This window comes from Rutidosis leptorrhynchoides, chromosome 6 (genome assembly GCF_046630445.1).
Source record: "Rutidosis leptorrhynchoides isolate AG116_Rl617_1_P2 chromosome 6, CSIRO_AGI_Rlap_v1, whole genome shotgun sequence".
Lineage (NCBI taxonomy): Eukaryota > Viridiplantae > Streptophyta > Magnoliopsida > Asterales > Asteraceae > Rutidosis > Rutidosis leptorrhynchoides.
In genome coordinates, this window is record NC_092338.1 from 180604889 (window position 1) to 180627331 (window position 22443).

Here is a 22443-nt window from a genome sequence, read left to right on the forward strand (position 1 = left end):
ATGCTATCGGCTCGTGGTTCACATCTTATCACACACATGTTATGGCACTACCGGCTCGATGGTTCATGCCATAACACCCACAAATAAACACGCCATATACACATACGTATAATTACTCCACTCACCTTAAAGTCTTTGTAAGAGTTAACCGAGCTTCCAACTTCAATGTAACGTACCTATCACATTTAGCACATAATCAATCACAACTCAAGTTGGTCAACCAACTTACTCCCCATTCTAGTGCCATTTTGACCCAAGATGCAATTCCGACCCATTTGTACCCTTAACCCTAATATTTGGGTCAACAACAACAAAACCCTAACACTAGCCAAATATGGTCTTAAACACTTTATAATCACAAGTTTAGTGTGTTCTCATACACATTTAACAACCTAGGTCACCCGAGACCCATTTAACCCATTTCGAGGTCAACACTCCCATTTAGGTCACCCACAATAACTACAATTGTGCTAGTGATTTACTAAGCCTTTAAGACCCATTTACACACTTTAACTTTTCAAAACCCTAGGTTAGTCATCTTTTGGGTCTTCATGACCCAAACTTACCCAAAACCCCCAAATCACTAACAAATGGGTTTTAAGTGCAACACTAACCCAAACCCTAACCCTTAACACAATTTAAGTAAAGAAATTAGGTTTTATAACTTACCAACACAATCACCACGTAGCTAGCGACTAGATTAACAACTTTAGAATTCGCACTAAGACCCGATTCAACCTCTTTCTTCCTTTAATGGAGCTCTCTCACTCTAGAACTTCTTCTCTCTCTAGAATTTAGTGGTGGGAGATAAAGTAGATGAAAATGGAGTAATGAGGCTCACCAAAACTAATCTAGGGTCTTAAAGTCATCCACAAAGTAAAATTACCAAACTACCCCTTTTTAAATATCAAAATACCAAAGCTGGCTCGTTAGGCCATCTGGACGGTGTCCAGCCCTTCAAACTGGGATGGCGTCCCACCCTGTTGGACGGCGTCCAACACAACTGGGAAAAACTGGATCTTACAACTCTCCCCCACTTGAACCGGATTGCGCCCACGCAATCCACGCCGAATGACATGCAGGAAGATAGACCAAAACAAACTCTTCGGGCTCCCAAGTGAACTCGGAACCTATACTTCGACGCCATTAAACCTTATAAGTTCTCACCTCTTTATTTCTCAATCTTTTCACTTTTTCGTCGAGTATAGCAACCGGCTCCTCAACATACTCTAACTTATTGTTTAGCTCAATTTCGTCTAATGACACCCATGAAGAATCATCCGCAAGACATTTACGGAGATGGGAAACATGAAATGTATTATGGATCCCCGCAAGTTCCTCGGGTAATTCCAAACGATATGCGACTTTGCCCACACGAGCTAAAACTTTGAATGGCCCAATAAACCGAGGAGCTAACTTTCCCCGTTTTTGAAATCGAATAATACCTTTCCATGGCGAAACCTTAAGCATCACCATATCACCTTCTTGAAATTCGATCATTCGTCTACGCTTGTCGGCATACGACTTTTGTCTATCTTGAGCCTTTTTCAAATGAGCCCGAATCATATCGATTTTGCTATTTGTTTCTAAAACCAAATCGGTACTCCCGATTTCCTTTTGTCCCACTTCACCGAAACAAATTGGAGTTCGACACCTTCGCCCATAAAGCATCTCATAAGGTGGCATCCCGATACTAGTATGATAACTAATATTGTACGAGAATTCCACCAAAGGCAAGTGCTCATCCCAAATACCACCAAAATCAATAATACACGCCCGTAACATATCCTCTAAGGTTTGATTCGTACGTTCGTTTTGACCGACCGTTTGAGGATGATACGCCATGCTCAATTTTAATTGTGTACCCATATCGTCATGAAACTTTTCCCAAAACCGAGATGTAAAACGGGTATCTCGATCCGAAATAATAGATATAGGAACGCCATGCCGAGCGACTACTTCCTTGATAAACAATTTAGCCAAGGTTTCCGACGATATCGCTTCCCGAATGGGAAGAAACAAAGCACTTTTTGTCAATCGGTCAACTATCACCCAAATTGAATCAAATTGGGTTCTCGCCGTCTTTGGTAACTTTGTGATAAAATCCATGGTAATGTGCTCCCATTTCCACTTCGGGATTTCTAACTGTTGTAACTTACCATACGACTTTTGGTGTTCGGCTTTAACTTGCAAACACGTGACGCATTGCTCAACATACTTAACAACATCACGTTTCATGCCCATCCACCAATACTTCTTCCTTAAATCAAGATACATTTTTTTTGTTGCGCCCGGATGAATGGAATACTTTGACTTATGTGCTTCATCAAGTAGCACTCGTCGATAATCCCCCATCTTAGGCACCCACACTCTTCCTTGAAAAGACAACAAACCACGTGAGCCCATAGTAATGAACTCCGATTGCCCCACTATTCGTTCTGCGTGCTTGTTGTGAACGTAAGCCTCTATTTGAATCACACCAAGTTTTTCAAGAAAATCGTTAGTAATAATCATACGTAACAATCCCAATCGTAACACCGGGTGGTGACTCTTTTGACTTAACGCATCTGCGACCACATTCGCCTTGCCCGGATGAAAACGTATTTCACAATCATAATCTTTTACCACATCCATCCACCTTCGTTGACGGTAATTCAAATCTCTTTGGTTAAAGAGATGTTTCAAACTCTTATGATCCGAATAAATCGTACTCTTGACACCATACAAGTAATGACACCAAATTTTCAATGTATGCACAACCGCTGCCAACTCAAGATCATGAGTCGAATATCTCGTCTCGTTTTCCTTTAATCGTCGAGAGGCGTAAGCGATGACTTTACCTCTTTGCATTAGAACATACCCGAGCCCATTTAAAGACGCATCACAATAAACCGTCATGCCTTCTACACCTTCCGGCAACACTAACACCAGAGCTTGACATAACTTCTCTTTTAACAATTGAAAAGCAATTTCTTGCTCGTTCTCCCAATTAAACCTAGCATTCTTTCTCGTCAATTTCGTCAATGGAGAAGCAATCTTGGAAAAGTCTTGGATAAACCAATGATAATAACCGGCCAATCCGAGAAAAATTCAGAGTTCCGTAGGCGTAGTCGGTCGTCCCCAACTCTTCACCGTCTCAATCTTCCCCGAATCTACTTGAATACCATCCTTGTTCACAATATGACCAAGGAATTGAACTTCCCTTAGCCAAAATTAACATTTGGAGAACTTTGCGTACAACTTCTCCTTTTGTAACGTCTTCAATACATCCCGCAAATGATGTTCATGTTCCTTCATACTCTTTGAATAAACAAGTATGTCGTCAATGAACACAATTACCGACTTGTCCAACATAGGTTAACATACTCGGTTCATAAGGTCCATGAATGTCGCCGGTGCATTCATAAGACCAAAAGGCATAACTACAAACTCAAAATGCCCATAACGCGTTCGAAACGCCGTTTTTTCGATATCTTCCTCACGGACCCGCATTTGGTGATAGCCGGACCGTAGGTCGATTTTAGAGAAATATGTTGCACCTTGGAGTTGGTCAAACAAATCGTCAATCTGTGGCAATGGATAACGATTCTTGATCGTCACTTTATTTAACTCCCGATAATCGATGCACATCCGCATACTACCATCCTTCTTCTTTACAAATAAAATCGGAGCACCCCACGGCGAAGCACTCAGTCGAATGAAACCCTTCTCAAGTAACTCTTGGGTTTGATTTAACAACTCTTGCATTTCCGTCGGCGCTAAATGATAAGGAGTTTTAGCAATGGGGTAGCCCCCGGAACCAACTCAATGCGAAATTCAACTTGTCTTTTCGCCGAAACACCCGGTAACTCATCCGAAAAAACTTCTTCAAATTCGTTAACCACCGAAATTTCACGAATGGGTGGTGGCTCATCACGAGTATCAACAACATGGGCAAGAAAAGCCATGCCACCACTATCAAGGAAACGACGTGCCCGTGCAAAAGTGTATATCGGCACAAGTCTTCTACGCTTATCACCGTGAATAATTAACTCTCCCCCACTTGGGGTCTTCACACGAATAAATTTTTCATGGCATGCAATATCGGTTCTATGATGATCGAGCCAATCTATACCAACAATGATATCAAAATCACCCAAAGTCATCGGGATAAGATCAATCTTAAAGTTTTCGGCACCAAAAACGACATCACAATTTTTACACACATCAACCACTAGCACCGTCTTGCCGTCCGCTATTTCGACTTCTACCGGCCGACTTAACTTAGCTAACGGTCTATTAAGTCTAGGCACAAATTTTGGAGACACAAACGAAAAATTTGCACCGCTATCAAATAGAATCCTTGCCGGATTTGAGTTAACCATAAAAGTACCTGAGACCACTTCGTTAGATTGCTTGGCCTCATCATTGGTCATCAAGTAATTGCGACCCATAGCCGTACCCGCCGCTCTCTCCAACTTCTTCACATGATCATTATTCAAATCGGGACATTCCGGCCTCTTGTGCCCCTCTTTACCACAATTATAACAAGTAAGCTTGGTCGACGCCTTGGTACAATCACGGGCTATGTGCCCTCTTTGATTACAATTATAAAATGTAGGTCTGAAACCCCCGGAAGCACCCTTCTTCACACTATTAACGCTTTCGGAGCCTTTCTTGTTCTTTTTATTTGAAAATTTCGAATAACTCGAGCCTTCAAACTTTCTCTTTGAAAAAGTAAAATCGCTTTTTCTTGGAACCACCGGCTCAAAACCCCTCGCCAATTCCTATAAATCTTCAAAAGACTTAGCCATTCCCCGGCTAATCTTACCCTTTAACTCATCACTTAAAGTACGGTAGAAATCTAGCATCAACTTGTGATCATCACCAACATACTCCGGACAAAAACGAGTCTTTGCCAAGAAGGTAGAGTTGAGAGTAACCAAGTCCATTGAACCTTGTCGCATATTGTGCAACTCATCCCGGATTTTATCAAGATCGGAAGAAGTTCGGTATTCTTGAAAAAGTTCCTTCTTAAACTCCTCCCATGTAAAGCTCATGCATTGCTCTTCACCATATAATTTGATTTTATCGTCCCACCACAACTTGCCCTCTTCGCGCAACATGCTAGACCCATACCTCGTCTTCTTCTCGGGAGGACACTCTGCGGTACGGAACGCCCCCTCGATATTGGAAATCCAACAAGTGCTTTTCAATGGATCCCTCACCCCATTAAACATCGGAGGTTGAGTATCCTTGAAATTTTTGTAGTGGAGGTCCCGCCTTCCACCCCCACCATTACCTTCACCCCCGTTGCCTCGAGGATAAATGTTTCTAGCTTCTAAAGCCTCCTCTATTGCGGCTTTCATTCGTTCATTGATCATTTCGGTCACTTGTCCATCAACCGACTCTTGGAAGACCTTTCGAACATCGTCAAGAAAATCCTTTTTTAGCCTTTTAAAGATGGCCTCAACCTTGGCCGTGAGTTCAACGTCCTCACTCGTACTTCTGTCATTGGTGTCGTGTCCATTTCTCATCTTCATTCTATAAAACGAAGTAAATTAAGCAACGAGACGAAAGGACATAACACATATGTACATACATATACACCACACTACCCCATCTTGCTTAACAATCGTCGTACATCGCTTGTTTGACACGATTTGAACCCGTAACAATGGTAGCTAATCATTATTACGCGAGCACGTCGCATTATCTTGCTAGTACAACGCCTATCTCGCTTGATGATTGCTAACACAACACAAAACAATTAGCGCAAGGTTAGTTCACATAAAACTAATCACTAATCAACACTCGGTCTGACCCGTCTCCTACAAGTCCCGCATAAAAACGCATACACAAATAAGTCTAAGTCTAGGCACCTATCTCAAGTTACCTAAATCCCTTATACCATGCTCTGATACCACTTGTAACGACTCGATTTCGCTTTATCAAAAACACACTACAAAAAAAAAAAAATTCTGGTGCAGCACATCTGGACGGCGTCCAGATATCTGGACGGCGTCCAGCAATGAAGGGTGGGACGGCATCCAGAAGATCTGGACGGCGTCCAGTTTGCCTTCCAGCTGCTGTCCCCGGGTCCAACTTACACGAGCAGAAATCCCGCATCCCGACACATTTAAACGAAAACCTTTTCACAACATACCACATATAATAAACTAAGAGATTTTCATCATCAAAACAAGTTTTACAACATCGAGCCCACATCGGCCCGAATTACGCGTTTCGTTCAAAAGTACAAGTTTCGACCATACTAGTTTAATTTCCAAACGACACTAGAGCATGGTGTTTGGGGTTAAACTACCCAAATCTTGGCCGAACTTCCAAAAGCTAAACACCCAAAAGCATCCCCTATCAATACAAGCGGGAGACCACTAATCCAACCGAATACCTTTGCCTTTGTCCACGCCGGAGCCTAAAAAGGTAAACAACGAGAGGGTAAGCTAACGCTTAGTGAATGCAATAATTTTACATATATATATACAACCTATCTACTTGCAATCATATCCACCAAATACCTCATACGAACTTGTAACTCAAATAGCATGTCATCAAACCCGTAATACTAATAAGTCATACATTATCACAAAACCGCATTAGCATACACTCAACTCAATATATATAATATGCTAAACAATCGACAAATCTCAATATGGTTAACCATAAACGCTATGGTGCTACCGGCTCGTGGTTCACACCATACGCAATTGAGTCATACTCTTTTATAGTGCTACCGGCTCGTGGTTCACACTTTGTTTTATAGTGCTACCGGCTCGTGGTTCACACTCGATGCTACCGGCTCGTGGTTCACATCTTAGTTTATAGTGCTACCGGCTCGTGGTTCACACTCGATGCAACCGGCTCGTGGTTCACATCTTATCACACACATGTTATGGCACTACCGGCTCGATGGTTCATGCCATAACACCAACAAATAAACACGCCATATACACATACGTATAATTACTCCACTCACCTTAAAGTCTTCGTGAGAGTTAACCGAGCTTGCAACTTCAATGTAACGTACCTATCACATTTAGCACATAATCAATCACAACTCAAGTTGGTCAACCAACTTACTCCCCATTCTATTACCATTTTGACCCAAGATGCAATTCCGACCCATTTGCACCCTTAACCCTAATATTTAGGTCAACTCCAACAAAACCCTAACACTAGCCAAATATGGTCTTAAACACTTTATAATCACAAGTTTAGTGTGTTCTCATACACATTTAACAACCTAGGTCGCCCGAGACCAATTTGACCCATTTCGAGGTCAACACTCCCATTTGGGTCACCCACAACCCAAATGACACCCACTAACATTAACTACAATTGTGCTAGTGATTTACTATGCCTTTAAGACCCATTTACACACTTTAACTTTTCAAAACCCTAGGTTAGTCATCTTTTGGGTCTTCATGACCCAAACTTACCCAAAACCCCCAAATCACTAACAAATGGGTTTTAAGTGCAACACTACCCCAAACACTAACCCTTAACACAATTTAAGTAAAGAAATTAGGTTTTATAAATTACCAACACAATCACCACGTAGCTAGAGACTAGATGAACAACTTTAGAACTCGCACTAAGACCCGATTCAACCTCTTTCTTCCTTTAATGGAGCTCTCTCACTCTAGAACTTCTTCGCTCTCTAGAATTTAGTGGAGGGAGATAAAGTAGATGAAAATGGAGTAATGAGGCTCACCAAAACTGATCTAGGGTCTTAAAGTTGTCCACAAAGTAAAATTACCAAACTACCCCTTTTTAAATATCAAAATACCAAAGCTGGCTCGTCAGGCCATCTGGACGGCGTCCAGATTTCTGGTCGGCGTCCAGCCCTTCAAACTGGGACGACATCCAACACAACTGGGAAAAACTGGATCTTACAATATGTATTTAGTAAGACGTTGTTATAACGATAATCGTTATATATATCGTTTCGAGTTTCTTAACTTAGTAGTCTCATTTTTATGTATATAACTCATTGTTAATATACCTAATGAGATACTTACTTATAATAATATCATGTTAACTATATATATATATATATATATATATATATATATATATATATATATATATATATATATATATATATATATATATCATATAGTTTTTACAAATTTTAACGTTCGTGAATCGCCGGTCAATTTGGGTGGTCAATTATCTACATGAAACCTATTTCAATTAACCAAGTCTTAACAAGTTTGATTGCTTAACATGTTGGAAACATTTAATCATGTAAATATAGTTTTCATTTAATATATAATCATGGAAAAGTTCGGGTCACTACACATTCATTGTGCAATCATTGACTAAAATCTATCCTTGCGCGTGTGGCTACTATGTGGTATGCACAACACGCGTGTTTCGCCTGAAATCGGTTAACCCCGTCGAGTTTGATTAAGGATATGATCCTTTCCATAATTTTATCCGATATCATTAGAAGTTAGTTATGGAAATGATTAACACAATCTTGGATGGTTCTAGAATTAGGGTTTGCTTATAAATACAAACCATAAACCTCCATATCGACAGTCGAGTTACGTAAACTTCATCAACATCTTTTAAGGTTAACAGGTCAGTCTTTAACGGTAATTTACAACCTTTAAGGGGCCATCGATCAACGAACGTACGTTATTGATGGTAGACTTAACCATTTAACCACGCATCGTATCAATCTGGGTTATTGAACCCGACCGGAAAGTTAAATATTAAGATCCTTAAATCGCACGTTATTCCTAAATCATGGATATAATTCCTCATGGAGAGCACAACACTACTTGCCCACCACCGGCCCGTGCTAATTAGCATCCAAGCTAATTATATGTACGATAATCGAGTAGCTTTGGAAGAATGCACAAAATACAGATGAAAACTTTAAATTACATGGTTTCTCACGTTAGAAGTTTATTATATTATAGAAACATAAAGAGGAAGTGAAAGAAGATCGAAGTAAATTATTGATATTCGTCAGGCCGATGCTTAAATTCAGGCACTTTATTCCCAATCAATTGCTCCCAATAATGTCTTTGTATGTGCATTTTATTTTCTCTATCAATGCTTCCCTGCATATCAAATATCAATGTCAATTTGATGATTGATATAAATACACAAGAGAAATTTATGAGTGTTACAAGTGGTACTTATATAGAATAAAACCGAGGAAGAAAAGTGTAAAATGATGATATTGTTTTGAATGATACAGTTAGGAGCGTTGTGTATCTCATATTTACAAATACAATGGGCTAAGCCCATTGCTTTATAATGCCCATTGCTTTATAATCGCTCTCTTGCACTCATTTAACACTTTCAGTGGGCTTAGCCCGGTAGATAAAGCTATACAATGGGCTCAGCCCGATAGATAGATAAACTACACAACGGCCTAGAGAAATCATGTATGTTTTTGAAAGCAAATGTTGGAAGCACACCATATGTGCTAATAGCTACACAAATGTTATCTCTTATATATAATTAGAGATGAAGGATATAGAGGAATACCTATCAGGTTTATAAACCAGATTCTTGTAAGCAAACCACTGTAAAAATAAATCGCAAAATGTATACGCGTTAATTATATATCAAACATTTGCTTTCTAATAGTATCAAGAAATTCTAAAAATCAATAAGAACATAAGCTTACGCCTGTGTAACCGATTCCAACAAGCTCAAGAACACCAGGAATCAATGGAAGCCTGTCTATTGCCTGATCCATCATACGAAACAAATGTAACTATACAAATAGGGCTAAAAGGGTTACGAGTTTTTGTAAGTCAATTCATATAAGAAGTTGTACTAGTAGTATTACCGATATCATTCCTGTGGAACCCCAAAGTAGAACGGCTCCTGATACTGCAAGACTACTCACTGCATATTTATCTTCAACTTTGTCCCACTGAATATAATAATGTACACAAGTTTCGTTAATTAGCTAGCAATTGATTAGGTTCGAATAGTATTAGAAATTAATTAAGCATCGATTGGTGATCGAGTCGATTTGTACATACCGCCTCTTGAATTGGCTTAATGAGCTCAGTAACATCAGTTGTAGCAGCCTCAGCCGGTGCCTCTCCAGTAGCCATAGCTGCAACATTCCTTGCTAACTTTCGACCTGATATTTATATACTAAATGTATACTTAATGTGTACCTAGCTAAACACCACTATATTCCTTAAACGGCGTTGATAACAAAACTTAGCAACAGCTTTTGACTATTTTTAGCATACAAACATAGGTCATTAGCAAATGCTAATGACTATTTATCTAATAATCACATGAAATATACTCCTTCCGTTTCCGTTCCAGTTTAGGCATCTATGCCTTGAATATTATTGTAGTATGTATCAAAGTAACCGTCTATTTCCTAAATACACATATTCTAATATCATCTTATGATAGTACATGGTTAGAAACCTTATATATTGTCACAATAGATTTCAGGTTCAAACCTCACTAGCAACATATTTTGAGGTTGCTAGTGAATAAGGTCTGAAACAGTCACAAGATAACCCGTTTAGGCCGTGTACATGATAATAAATAATCTCCTTCTCCGGGTGTGACAATCTAGCTGTTTCATTTACCCATTTATGCCATATATTATAACCTGAAATACAGCCTTTTCTAGAAATTCAATCCTTAAAATAAAAAGCTTATAATTTAATGTAATTTTAAAAAGGCGTTTACTTTGTTATAAAATAAGATGAGATGATTGCACATCAATATGATTTTGTGTGCCATCTTTGTAGTAGTAGTAGTAGTATATTTTTTAGATAAATATGAAATGAATACAAGGGAGTACAAAGTGGAACTAACAGTAGCCAGTGGCCTTCCAAACACGGTTTTGTGGCTGAACCGGTAGCGGTGGGAGAGACGGAAGCGAAACACATTGGGGTGACGTGGCGGAAGCAGATTGTCGTGCAACAGCCTTACTGTCAATGAGAGAGGTTGACATGCATTGTGCAGTGGTTGCCATTTTTTAAACAATTTCCTTTTCTAAAATGAGAAAGATAATAGGTAACGGATTGTTAATATGTTAGATAATGAAAGTAAACAAGTTAAAGATATCAGCTTTAATTTATTTTATGAATTGTTGCCACAAATTAAACATGGAGGAGATACAAAATGGAGAATTGGAGGCAACCACTCAATCTTTCATGATCTAGATAGCGCTGACGTGTTAGTTTGTGGTAGGATAATAAACTGTTTATATGGTTTTTGATTGGGGGAGCCGAGATATATGTACAAGGAACTTAATTATACAAACTACGGATTACTTTATTATTATTAGTTTTTATTTTCTAAGTTTTTTTTTCAACTTTAAATTTAATATTTTTATCTTGTATTAAATATTATTCCATAAAAGTTACCCCGTACATTAATAGATTAACTTTTAATATATATTTTTTGTTAGAACGACCTTTCGCAAAGGGTATTAACCAACTTCACGGTATTCATCAAATATTAACACAAAAATAATAATTTAAAGTCAAAATCAATAACTTTTATTAAATCTCTAAAATGATAATGTCATCATTTCACAATTTAACTCTTCATTTTGCTTAAACTTGCCTTTTATAAAAATACGGATGATGTCATTAATCTTAACTAATTTAGAATTAAAATTTAATTATTTACTAAAAATCTACAGTATCTAATAAATCTCTATAATGATAATGTCATAAATAAAGATTATTCAAACTTAAACAAAATTCAGAAATAAAGAGAAAATTCTAAGACTCACATGATGATGTCATTAAAATAATTAATTGTATTTAATAAAAATATTAACATGTCAGTTGTATAATATATGAAACATTATGTACAACCTTATGATAAAACATCCATATAACCATATATACAATATTTGAAACATTATGTACACTCTTATGCAAGGTTGTAAAAGTCGCGAGTCGGGGACGCATCGGTCGAGAACTAAAAAGGACGAGTCGGCCGAGTCGGGGACGCGTCGGGGACGCATCGGTCGTTGACCATTGTTGACTTTATTAATAATTTCTCAAATATATATTTATATATGTATAAAATAGTTGATTCTGTACCATAAATTTCTTAAATAAGAACTTGAATTTAAATACAATCAAACTTTAAACTCAATTAATGTTACCGAGTACATAATCAGTAAGGACACAGAGAAAAGAGCGGCCCAAAAAATGAAAACAAACCCTAATTTTAAAACATATCACATCTTGACGAAAATTTGACTGATTTTGACTGTTTTTGACCAACTTTGATCGTCTTTGACAGACTTTGACCGAACTTTTAGCTTTGACCGTCTTTTGAGTCATTTTTAGAAAAAACGGGACGGAGAACCCAAAAAAAAGACGCGTCGGCCAAGTCGGCCGACTTTTACAACACTGCTCTTATGGTAAAACAACCCATGACCATATGTACAATATTTAAAGCATTATGTACAACCTTATGATAATACACTCTTATGATCATATGTACAAACTTTAAAAAAATTGTATAATCATTTACAAAACACCTTATGAAGATATGTACAAACCTTGAAGCATATTCTACAACCTTTATATAATAATTGTATTTTAATTTTTTTTAAATTAATTTTAAAAGGCATTTGTTATTACTAATAATTATTATTAAAAATATAAATACTTCATTTTAAGCAACTTTATTATTATAATTAGAATTATTATATTATTTTTATTATTATTTAAATACAGGTTCTCTTTACGGGATTAATTATATCTTTTACAGGATTAATTATGTTACATAATTATTTGAAATACATGTCTCAATAAAAGGTTGTAATGTAGGCTTTTATAACAAATGAAATAATACTTTTTTTTACGGCGAAAAATATAAATATTATTAAGAATACTTCATCAGAACGATGAAGATTGACAAAATTACATTGCGAGAGGCTATTGAGCCTAAAAGAAAGACAAAAAATTGAAAGAACGAAAAAAAAACACCTAAATGAAAAACTAGACCCGACTATATTGAAATGCCCCGTTCATATCGATTATAAACGTTACATAATAATTGATTTCATTGCGAGGTATTTGACCTCTAAATGATACATTTTACAAACATTGCATTCGTTTTTAAAAGACAAACTTTCATTACATCGAAAATTGACAGGCATGCATACCATTTCATAATATATCCAAACTATAAATGACTTAATAATAATCTTGTTGAACTCAACGACTCGAATGCAACGTCTTTTGAAATATGCCATGAATGACTCCAAGCAATATCTTTAAAATGAGCAAATGCACAGCGGAAGATTTCGTTCATACCTGAGAATAAACATGCTTAAAAGTGTCAACCAAACGGTTGGTGAGTTCATTAGTTTATCATAATCAATCATTTCCATAATTTAAATAGACCACAAGATTTTCAGTTTTATAAACAGAATCCTCTCGTCTGCATAAAGATAAAATCATTCATATAGGGAACACCTGGTAACCGACCTTAACAAGATGCATATAGAATATCCCCAAAACAGAATCCTCTCGTCTGTATAAATAAAGTCAAAGTACTAAAGCAGTTCAAATTCTCTGACTGGACTTGTTAGTGCCCATATATCTATCTTTAGGATTCGCGTCAATTAGGTAACAGAATCCTCTCGTATGTTTCCCCAATTCTTAGGTTACCAAGCTAAAAGGGGTGATATTCGGTCTAATAATCCAGTCATAGAATGTAGTTTTAAGTACTTGTGTCTATTTCGTAAAACAGTTATAAAAACAGCGGATGTATTCTCAGTCCCAAAAATATATATTGCAAAAGCATTTAAAAATGGAGCAAATGAAACTCACGATACTGTATTTCGTAGCAAATATTCGTATGACGGCACTGAAAAAGTGCAAGGTTGGCCTCGGATTCACGAACCTATATTAAATATATATATTTATATGTTGATCAATATCTGTCTAACAATTTACGTCAAGTCGTAGTATATCACAATCCTAATGCTCGAGACCGATATGCAAAAGTCAACAAAAATCAACTTGACCCAAAATGACTTCCAAAATCTATACATGTTTATTATATAACTTAAATATAGTCGTTTTATATATTTAAATATATTTATCAGATTTTATTAGAGTAAATAGTACAAGTCATGTATTAATAAATAAAAATTTATATATGATAAAAATATACTTTTATATATCTCAAGTAATAAAATTTATACAATTCACTCAATATCATAAAAATATAGTGGTATATATTATTAATGTAATTATATTACGTGTGGTAAAAATATTTTTGTATCACATATTTATTTGATAAAATAATATTGATAATAATAATGAGTAAAAGTTGTTTATTTTGTAATAATAATAATTATTATTATTCTACTACTAATAATAATAACAATATTTATATTTACTAATGATGATTTTAATTATAATAAAATGATAATTCTAACATGATAATCTTAATAATAACGATACTTTTTAATATTAACTATAATAATAATAATATTTTATTTAAAAAAAATAATTCTATTCAAAATGATCATTTTTAATAATAATAATAATACTAAAATGATAATAATAATGATATTTTATAATAATAATAATGATATTTCTATTAAAAATTATAATTTTAATAAAAATGATAGTTTTAATATTAATGATACTTTTAATGATAAAAATAATGAAAACGATATATTTATCTAAATCGATATTTTACAATGTTTTAATTTCATCATAATACTTATACTCATTAATTTCTAATAGATTTGTTTAATAGCTTTTAGTCATCTTTTATATCGCATTCATAATAAAGATAATAATAGTGTAACGACCTGACTTTTTCGACTTATATTTGTACCTTATATTTTCACGAAACTGCGTATTTGTGCGTACTGAGCTATATTATATTCTGGGATCTTAATTCATGTTGATTACCTTCGTTTATATTTTAAAACATGTTATTTAACTTGATCCTAGAATGCTTTTATGACCGTTAGTGTCACTTGTCGTTTAAAACGAGCTACGTACTTTGTACACGTTTAACTTTTGTCATAATTGGAATATTATGGCTACGTAAAACTAAATTTTATTTTCTAATGACAATTGCTTGGCTGGTTGCTTAATTACGCTTAGTATTTTACTAATGCACACTAGTTAGTCTTATTGGACTTTTACCTTAATGGACTTAAGCCCACTCTACTCTAGCTAATGGACCATTTAATTAGCCCAATTTTAATGGAATTATGACCCATTAAGATGTAGGACAAAAACCTATTTATATGAGCCAACATGCTAGCATTTTTGTTAACCATTACCACACATGTTGCATGGGATCCTACCAACAAGCACCACCTTTAGACCACTGTGACGACCCGGAAATTTTCGACTAATTTTAAACCAAACTCTTGATACGATTTAATATTTTAAACGTGATAAGAAGAGTCTGATATGTTGAGTCTCAAAAATTTTGAACTGTTTCATATATTCAATCTAACGACCCGTCCTAACCCATCCGGACGAATACATTACAATTGATTACATCGCGAGGTACTTGACCTCTATATGATACATTTAACAAACATTGCATTCGTTTTTGAAAAGACAATCTTTCATTACATCGAAAGTTGACAGCATGCATACCATTTCATAATATATCCAACTATAATTGACTCAATAATAATCTTGATGAACTCAACGACTCGAATGCAACGTCTTTTGAAATATGTCATGAATGACTCCAAGTAATATCTCTAAGATGAGCAAATGCACAGCGGAAGATTTCTTTTATACCTGAGAATAAACATGCTTTAAAGTGTCAACCAAAAGGTTGGTGAGTTCATTAGTTTAACATAAATAATCATTTCCATCATTTTAATAGACCACAAGATTTTCATATTTCATAAACATCATTCTCATATCAGGCATTTCGCAAACTGCATAGAGATAAAAATCATTCATATGGATTGAACACCTGGTAACCGACGTTAACTTAATGCATAGAATATCCCTAAAACAGAACCTCTCGTCTGTATAATAATCTCGAAGTACTAAAGCATTCGTACCCCGAATGGGACTTGTCAAGGTCCATAGATCTATCTTTAGTATTCACGTCAATCAGGGGCCATTTCCCTAAATTATTAGGTTACCAGACTTGAAGGGCGATATTCGGTTTAATAATCCAACCATAGAATGTAATTTTAAGTACTTGTGTCTATTTCGTAAAACATTTATAAAAACAGCGCATGTATTCTCAGTTCCAAAAATATATATTGCAAAAGCAAGTAAAAAGGGAGCAAATGAAACTCACTATACTGTATTTTGTAGTAAAAATACATATGACGTCATTGAACAAGTATAGGGTTGGCCTTGGATTCACGAACCTATATCATGTATATATATATTAACACATATAATGGGAATCGAACAAACAAGGTTATATTATTAGATATATTAATATAGTTAAATATATTTTTATATAACGATCATTTATTTGTTAAATTAATAATTGTAATAATACTAAATTAAGGATAATAATAATAATAATGATAGTAAAAATAGTAATAATAAAAATGTTAATTTTTAAAATGATAATTTTAATAAAGATAATAACTTTAATAAAAACGATAATTTTACTAAAATGATTCTTTTAATAATAATATAGTTGTAATAATAATAATAATAATAATACTAATGATACTAGTAGTAAAAATGATAATAATAATAATAATAATAATAATAGTTTTTAATAAATAAAAAATGACATTTTTAATAATAATGATAATTCATTTAATCATAGCTTAATTATATTCATAACTATACTTATATATTATCTTAATCTTAGTTATCTCATAATGCTTGAATCATATACTTCATATCATTATAATTATAATTATATCCATCAATATATTCATCATGTTTTAAACAATAAAAATATTAATAATACAATATTAATAACAAGTAGATAATAATAATAATAATAATGATAATAATAATAATAATAATAATAATAATAATAATAATAATAATAGTAATAATAATTATAATGATAATAATAATAATAATACTACCTCAAGAGACTAGGCTTTTAGAAAAAAAAAAAACGCCGCTGCCCGGGTGAAATGTCCCGTTCTTATTGATTAAAAACGTTCCATATTAATTGATTTCGTTGTGAGGTTTTGACCTCTATATGAGACGTTTTTCAAAGACTGCATTCATTTTAAAACAAACCATAACCTTTATTTCATCAATAAAGGTTTAAAAAGCTTTACGTAGATTATCAAATAATGATAATCTAAAATATCCTGTTTACACACGACTATTACATAATGTTTTACAATACAAATATGTTACAACAAAATAAGTTTCTTGAATGCAGTTTTTACACAATATCATACAAGCATGGACTCCAAATCTTGTCCTTATTTAAGTATGCGACAGCGGAAGCTCTTAATAATCACCTGAGAATAAACATGCTTAAAACGTCAACAAAAATGTTGGTGAGTTATAGGTTTAACCTATATATATCAAATCGTAACAATAGACCACAAGATTTTATATTTCAATATACATCCCATACATAGAGATAAAAATCATTCATATGGTGAACACCTGGTAACCGACATTAACAAGATGCATATATAAGAATATCCCCATCATTCCGGGACACCCTTCGGATATGATATAAATTTCGAAGTACTAAAGCATCCGGTACTTTGGATGGGGTTTGTTAGGCCCAATAGATCTATCTTTAGGATTCGCGTCAATTAGGGTGTCTGTTCCCTAATTCTTAGATTACCAGACTTAATAAAAAGGGGCATATTCGATTTCGATAATTCAACCATAGAATGTAGTTTCACGTACTTGTGTCTATTTTGTAAATCATTTATAAAACCTGCATGTATTCTCATCCCAAAAATATTAGATTTTAAAAGTGGGACTATAACTCACTTTCACAGATTTTTACTTCGTCGGGAAGTAAGACTTGGCCACTGGTCGATTCACGAACCTATAACAAATATGTACATATATATCAAAGTATGTTCAAAATATATTTAAAACACTTTTAATACATTTTGATGTTTTAAGTTTATTAAGTCAGCTGTCCTCGTTAGTAACCTACAACTAGTTGTCCACAGTTAGATGTACAGAAATAAATCGATATATATATTATCTTGAATCAATTCACGACCCAGTGTATACACATCTCAGGCTAGATCACAACTCAAAGTATATATATTTTTGGAATCAACCTCAACACTGTATAGCTAACTCCAACATTACTGCATATAGAGTGTCTATGGTTGTTCCAAATAATATATATACATGGGTCGATATGATATGTCTATGGTATCCCAAGATTACATAATATATTAGAATACATATATAATACAATATAAGTTAGCTAGGATATGATTTGTATAGAATTGTTAATATTTAGCTACAAAAATAAAAAATATCCAATCTTGTTTTACCCATAACTTCTTCATTTTAAATCCGTTTTGAGTGAATCAAATTGCTATGGTTTCATATTGAACTCTATTTTATGAATCTAAATAGAAAAAGCATAGGTTTATAGTCGGAAATATAAGTTACAAGTTATTTTTGTAAAATGTAGTCATTTCAGTCGAAAGAACGACGTCTTGATGACCATTTTGAAAAACATACTTCCACTTTGAGTTTAACCATAATTTTTGGATATAGTTTAATGTTCATAAGAAAAATAATTTTCCCAGAAGAACAACTTTTAAATCAAAGTTTATCATAGTTTTTAATTATCAAACCCAAAACAGCCCGCGGTGTTACTACGACGGCGTATGTCCAGTTTTACGGTGTTTTTCGTGTTTCCAGATTTTAAATCATTAAGTTAGCATATCATATAGATATAGAACATGAGTTTAGTTGATTTTAAAAGTCAAGTTAGAAGGATTAACTTTTATTTGCGAACAAGTTTAGAATTAACTAAACTATGTTCTAGTGATTTCAAGTTTAAACCTTCGAATAAGATAGCTTTATATGTATGAATCGAATGATGTTATGAACATCATTACTACCTCAAGTTTTGTGGATAAACCTACTGGAAAAGAGACAAATGGATCTAGCTTCTAAGGATCTTGGATGGCTTGAAAGTTCTTGAAGTAGAATCATGACACGAAAACAAGTTCAAGTAAGATTTCCACTCGAAATAAGATTGTTATAGTTATAAAAATTGAATCAAAGTTTGAATATGAGTATTACCTTATATTAGAAATATATCTTACTGTAAATAAGAAAGATTTCTTGAGGTTGGATGATCACTCTACAAGATTGGAAGTAAGCTAGCAAACTTGGAAGTAAGTAAGCTAGCAAACTTGGAAGTATTCTTGATTTTATGAAACTAGAACTTGTAGAATTTATGAAGAACACTTAGAACTTGAAGATAGAACTTGAGAGAGATCAATTAGATGAATAAAATTGAAGAATGAAAGTGTTTATAGGTGTTTTTGGTCATTGGTTTATGGATTAGATATAAAGGATATGTAATTTTATTTTCATGTAAATAAGTCATGAATGATTACTCATATTTTTGTAATTTTATGAGATATTTCATGCTAGTTGCCAAATTATGGTTCCCACATGTGTTAGGTGACTCACATGGGCTACTAAGAGCTGATCATTGGAGTGTATATACCAATAGTACATACATCTAAAAGCTGTGTATTGTACGAGTACGAATACGGGTGCATACGAGTAGAATTGTTGATGAAACTGAACGAGGATGTAATTGTAAGCATTTTTGTTAAGTAGAAGTATTTTGATAAGTGCCATAAAGTCTTTCAAAAGTGTATGAATACATATTAAAACACTACATGTATATACATTTTAACTGAGTCGTTAAGTCATCGTTAGTCGTTACAAGTAAGTGTTGTTTTGAAACCTTTAGGATAATGATCTTGTTAAATGTTGTTAACCCAATGTTTATAATATCAAATGAGATTTTAAATTATTATATTATCATGATATTATGATGTAAGAATATCTCTTAATATGATATATATACATTAAATGTCGTTACAATGATAATCGTTACATATATGTCTCGTTTCAAAATCATTAAGTTAGTAGTCTTGTTTTTACAAATGAAGTTCATTGTTAATATACTTAATGATATGTTTACTTATCATAATATCATGTTAACTATATATATAACCATATATATGTCATCATATAGTTTTTACAAGTTTTAACGTTCGTGAATCACCGGTCAACTTGGGTGGTCAATTGTCTATATGAAACCTATTTTAATTAATCAAGTCTTAACAAGTTTGATTACTTAACATGTTGGAAACACTTAATCATGTAAATAACAATTTCATTTAATATATATATAAACATGGAAAAGTTCGGGTCACTACAGTACCTACCCGTTAAATAAATTTCGTCTCGAAATTTTAAGCAGTTGGAGGTGTTGACGTATCTTCTAGAAATAAATGCGGGTATTTCTTTTTCATCCGATCTTCTCGTTCCCAGGTGAACTCAGGTCCTCTACGAGCATTCCATCGAACCTTAACAATTGGTATCTTGTTTTGCTTAAGTCTTTTAACCTCACGATCCATTATTTCGACGGGTTCTTCGATGAATTGAAGTTTTTTGTTGATTATTATTTCATCTAACGGTATAGTGAGATCTTCTTTAGTAAAACATTTCTTCAAATTCGAGATGTGGAAAGTGTTATGTACAGCCGCGAGTTGTTGAGGTAACTCAAGTCGGTAAGCTACTGGTCCGACACGATCAATAATCTTGAATGGTCCGATATACCTTGGATTTAATTTCCCTCATTTACCAAATCAAACAACGCCTTTCCAAGGTGCAACTTTAAGCATGACCATCTCTCCAATTTCAAATTCTATATCTTTTCTTTTAATGTCAGCGTAGCTCTTTTGTCGACTTTGGGCGGTTTTCAACCGTTGTTGAATTTGGATGATCTTCTCGGTAGTTTCTTGTATTATCTCCGGACCCGTAATCTGTCTATCCCCCACTTCACTCCAACAAATCGGAGACCTGCACTTTCTACCATAAAGTGCTTCAAATGGCGTCATCTCAATGCTTGAATGGTAGCTGTTGTTGTATAAAAATTCTGCTAATGGTAGATGTCGATCCCAACTGTTTCCGAAATCAATAACACATGCTCGTAGCATGTCTTCAAGCGTTTATATTGTCCTTTCGCTCTGCCCATCAGTTTATGGATGATAGGCAGTACTCATGTCTAGACAAGTTCCTAATGCTTGCTGTAATGTCTGCCAGAATCTTGAAATAAATCTGCCATCCCTATCAGAGATAATAGAGATTGGTATTCCATGTCTGGAGACGACTTCCTTCAAATACAGTTGTGCTAACTTCTCCATCTTGTCATCTTCTCTTATTGGCAGGAAGTGTGCTGATTTGGTGAGACGATCAACTATTACCCAAATAGTATCAAAACCACTTGCAGTCCTTGGCAATTTAGTGATGAAATCCATGATAATGTTTTCCCATTTCCATTCTGAGATTTCGGGTTGTTGAAGTAGACCTGATGGTTTCTGATGCTCAGCTTTGACCTTAGAACACGTCAAACATTCTCCTACATATTTAGCAACATCGGCTTTCATACCCGACCACCAAAAATGTTTCTTGAGATCCTTGTACATATTCCCCGTTCCAGGATGTATTGAGTATCTGGTTTTATGAGCTTCTCTAAGTACCATTTCTCTCATATCTCCAAATTTTGGTACCCAAATCCTTTCAGCCCTATACCGGGTTCTGTCTTCCTGAATATTAAGATGCTTCTCCGATCCTTTGGGTATTTCATCCTTTAAATTTCCCTCTTTTAAAACTCCTTGTTGCACCTCCTTTATTTGAGTAGTAAGGTTATTGTGAATCATTATATTCATAGATTTTACTCGAATGGGTTCTCTGTCCTTCCTGCTCAAGACGTCGGCTACCACATTTGCCTTCCCCGGGTGGTAACGAATCTCAAAGTCGTAATCATTCAACAATTCAATCCACCTACGCTGCCTCATATTCAGTTGTTTCTGATTAAATATGTGTTGAAGACTTTTGTGGTCGGTATATATAATACTTTTGACATATATAAGTAGTGCCTCCAAGTCTTTAATGCAAAAACAACCGCGCCTAATTCCAAATCATGCGTCGTATAATTTTGTTCATGAATCTTCAATTGTCTAGACGCATAAGCAATCACCTTCGTTCGTTGTATTAATACACAACCGAGACCTTGCTTTGATGCGTCACAATAAATCACAAAATCATCATTCCCTTCAGGCAATGACAATATAGGTGCCGTAGTTAGCTTTTTCTTCAATAACTGAAACGCTTTCTCTTGTTCATCCTTCCATTCAAATTTCTTCCCTTTATGCGTTAATGCAGTCAAGGGTTTTGCTATTCTGGAAAAGTCTTGGATGAACCTTCTGTAGTAACCAGCTAGTCCTAAAAA

General features: G+C 34.5%; 1 protein-coding gene across 1 annotated transcript; it reads right to left on the minus strand.

The window, feature by feature from the left end:
* Positions 1 to 8875: 8875 nt before the first annotated feature.
* On the minus strand, positions 8876 to 11121 carry LOC139852235 (protein CURVATURE THYLAKOID 1B, chloroplastic). The gene is made up of 6 exons (XM_071841474.1): positions 10822 to 11121; positions 10017 to 10120; positions 9818 to 9904; positions 9653 to 9715; positions 9511 to 9548; positions 8876 to 9077 (listed from the first exon to the last, which is right to left on the minus strand). The coding sequence occupies exons 1-6, from the start codon at positions 10979 to 10981 to the stop codon at positions 9020 to 9022; spliced, it is 510 nt and encodes a 169-aa protein (XP_071697575.1). The 5' UTR covers positions 10982 to 11121; the 3' UTR covers positions 8876 to 9019.
* Between the last annotated feature and the right edge of the window lie 11322 nt (positions 11122 to 22443).

Excerpts from the sequence above, each read along its gene's own strand:
- LOC139852235 (XM_071841474.1), bottom strand. The coding sequence starts at position 10,981 with ATGGCAACCACTGCACAATGCATGTCAACCTCTCTCATTGACAGTAAG. Across the intron at positions 9,716-9,817 it reads GTTCCACAGGAATGATATCG|GCAATAGACAGGCTTCCATT; the intron begins GTAATACTACTA and ends ATGATGGATCAG. Across the intron at positions 9,078-9,510 it reads CTGGTTTATAAACCTGATAG|GGAAGCATTGATAGAGAAAA; the intron begins GTATTCCTCTAT and ends TTTGATATGCAG.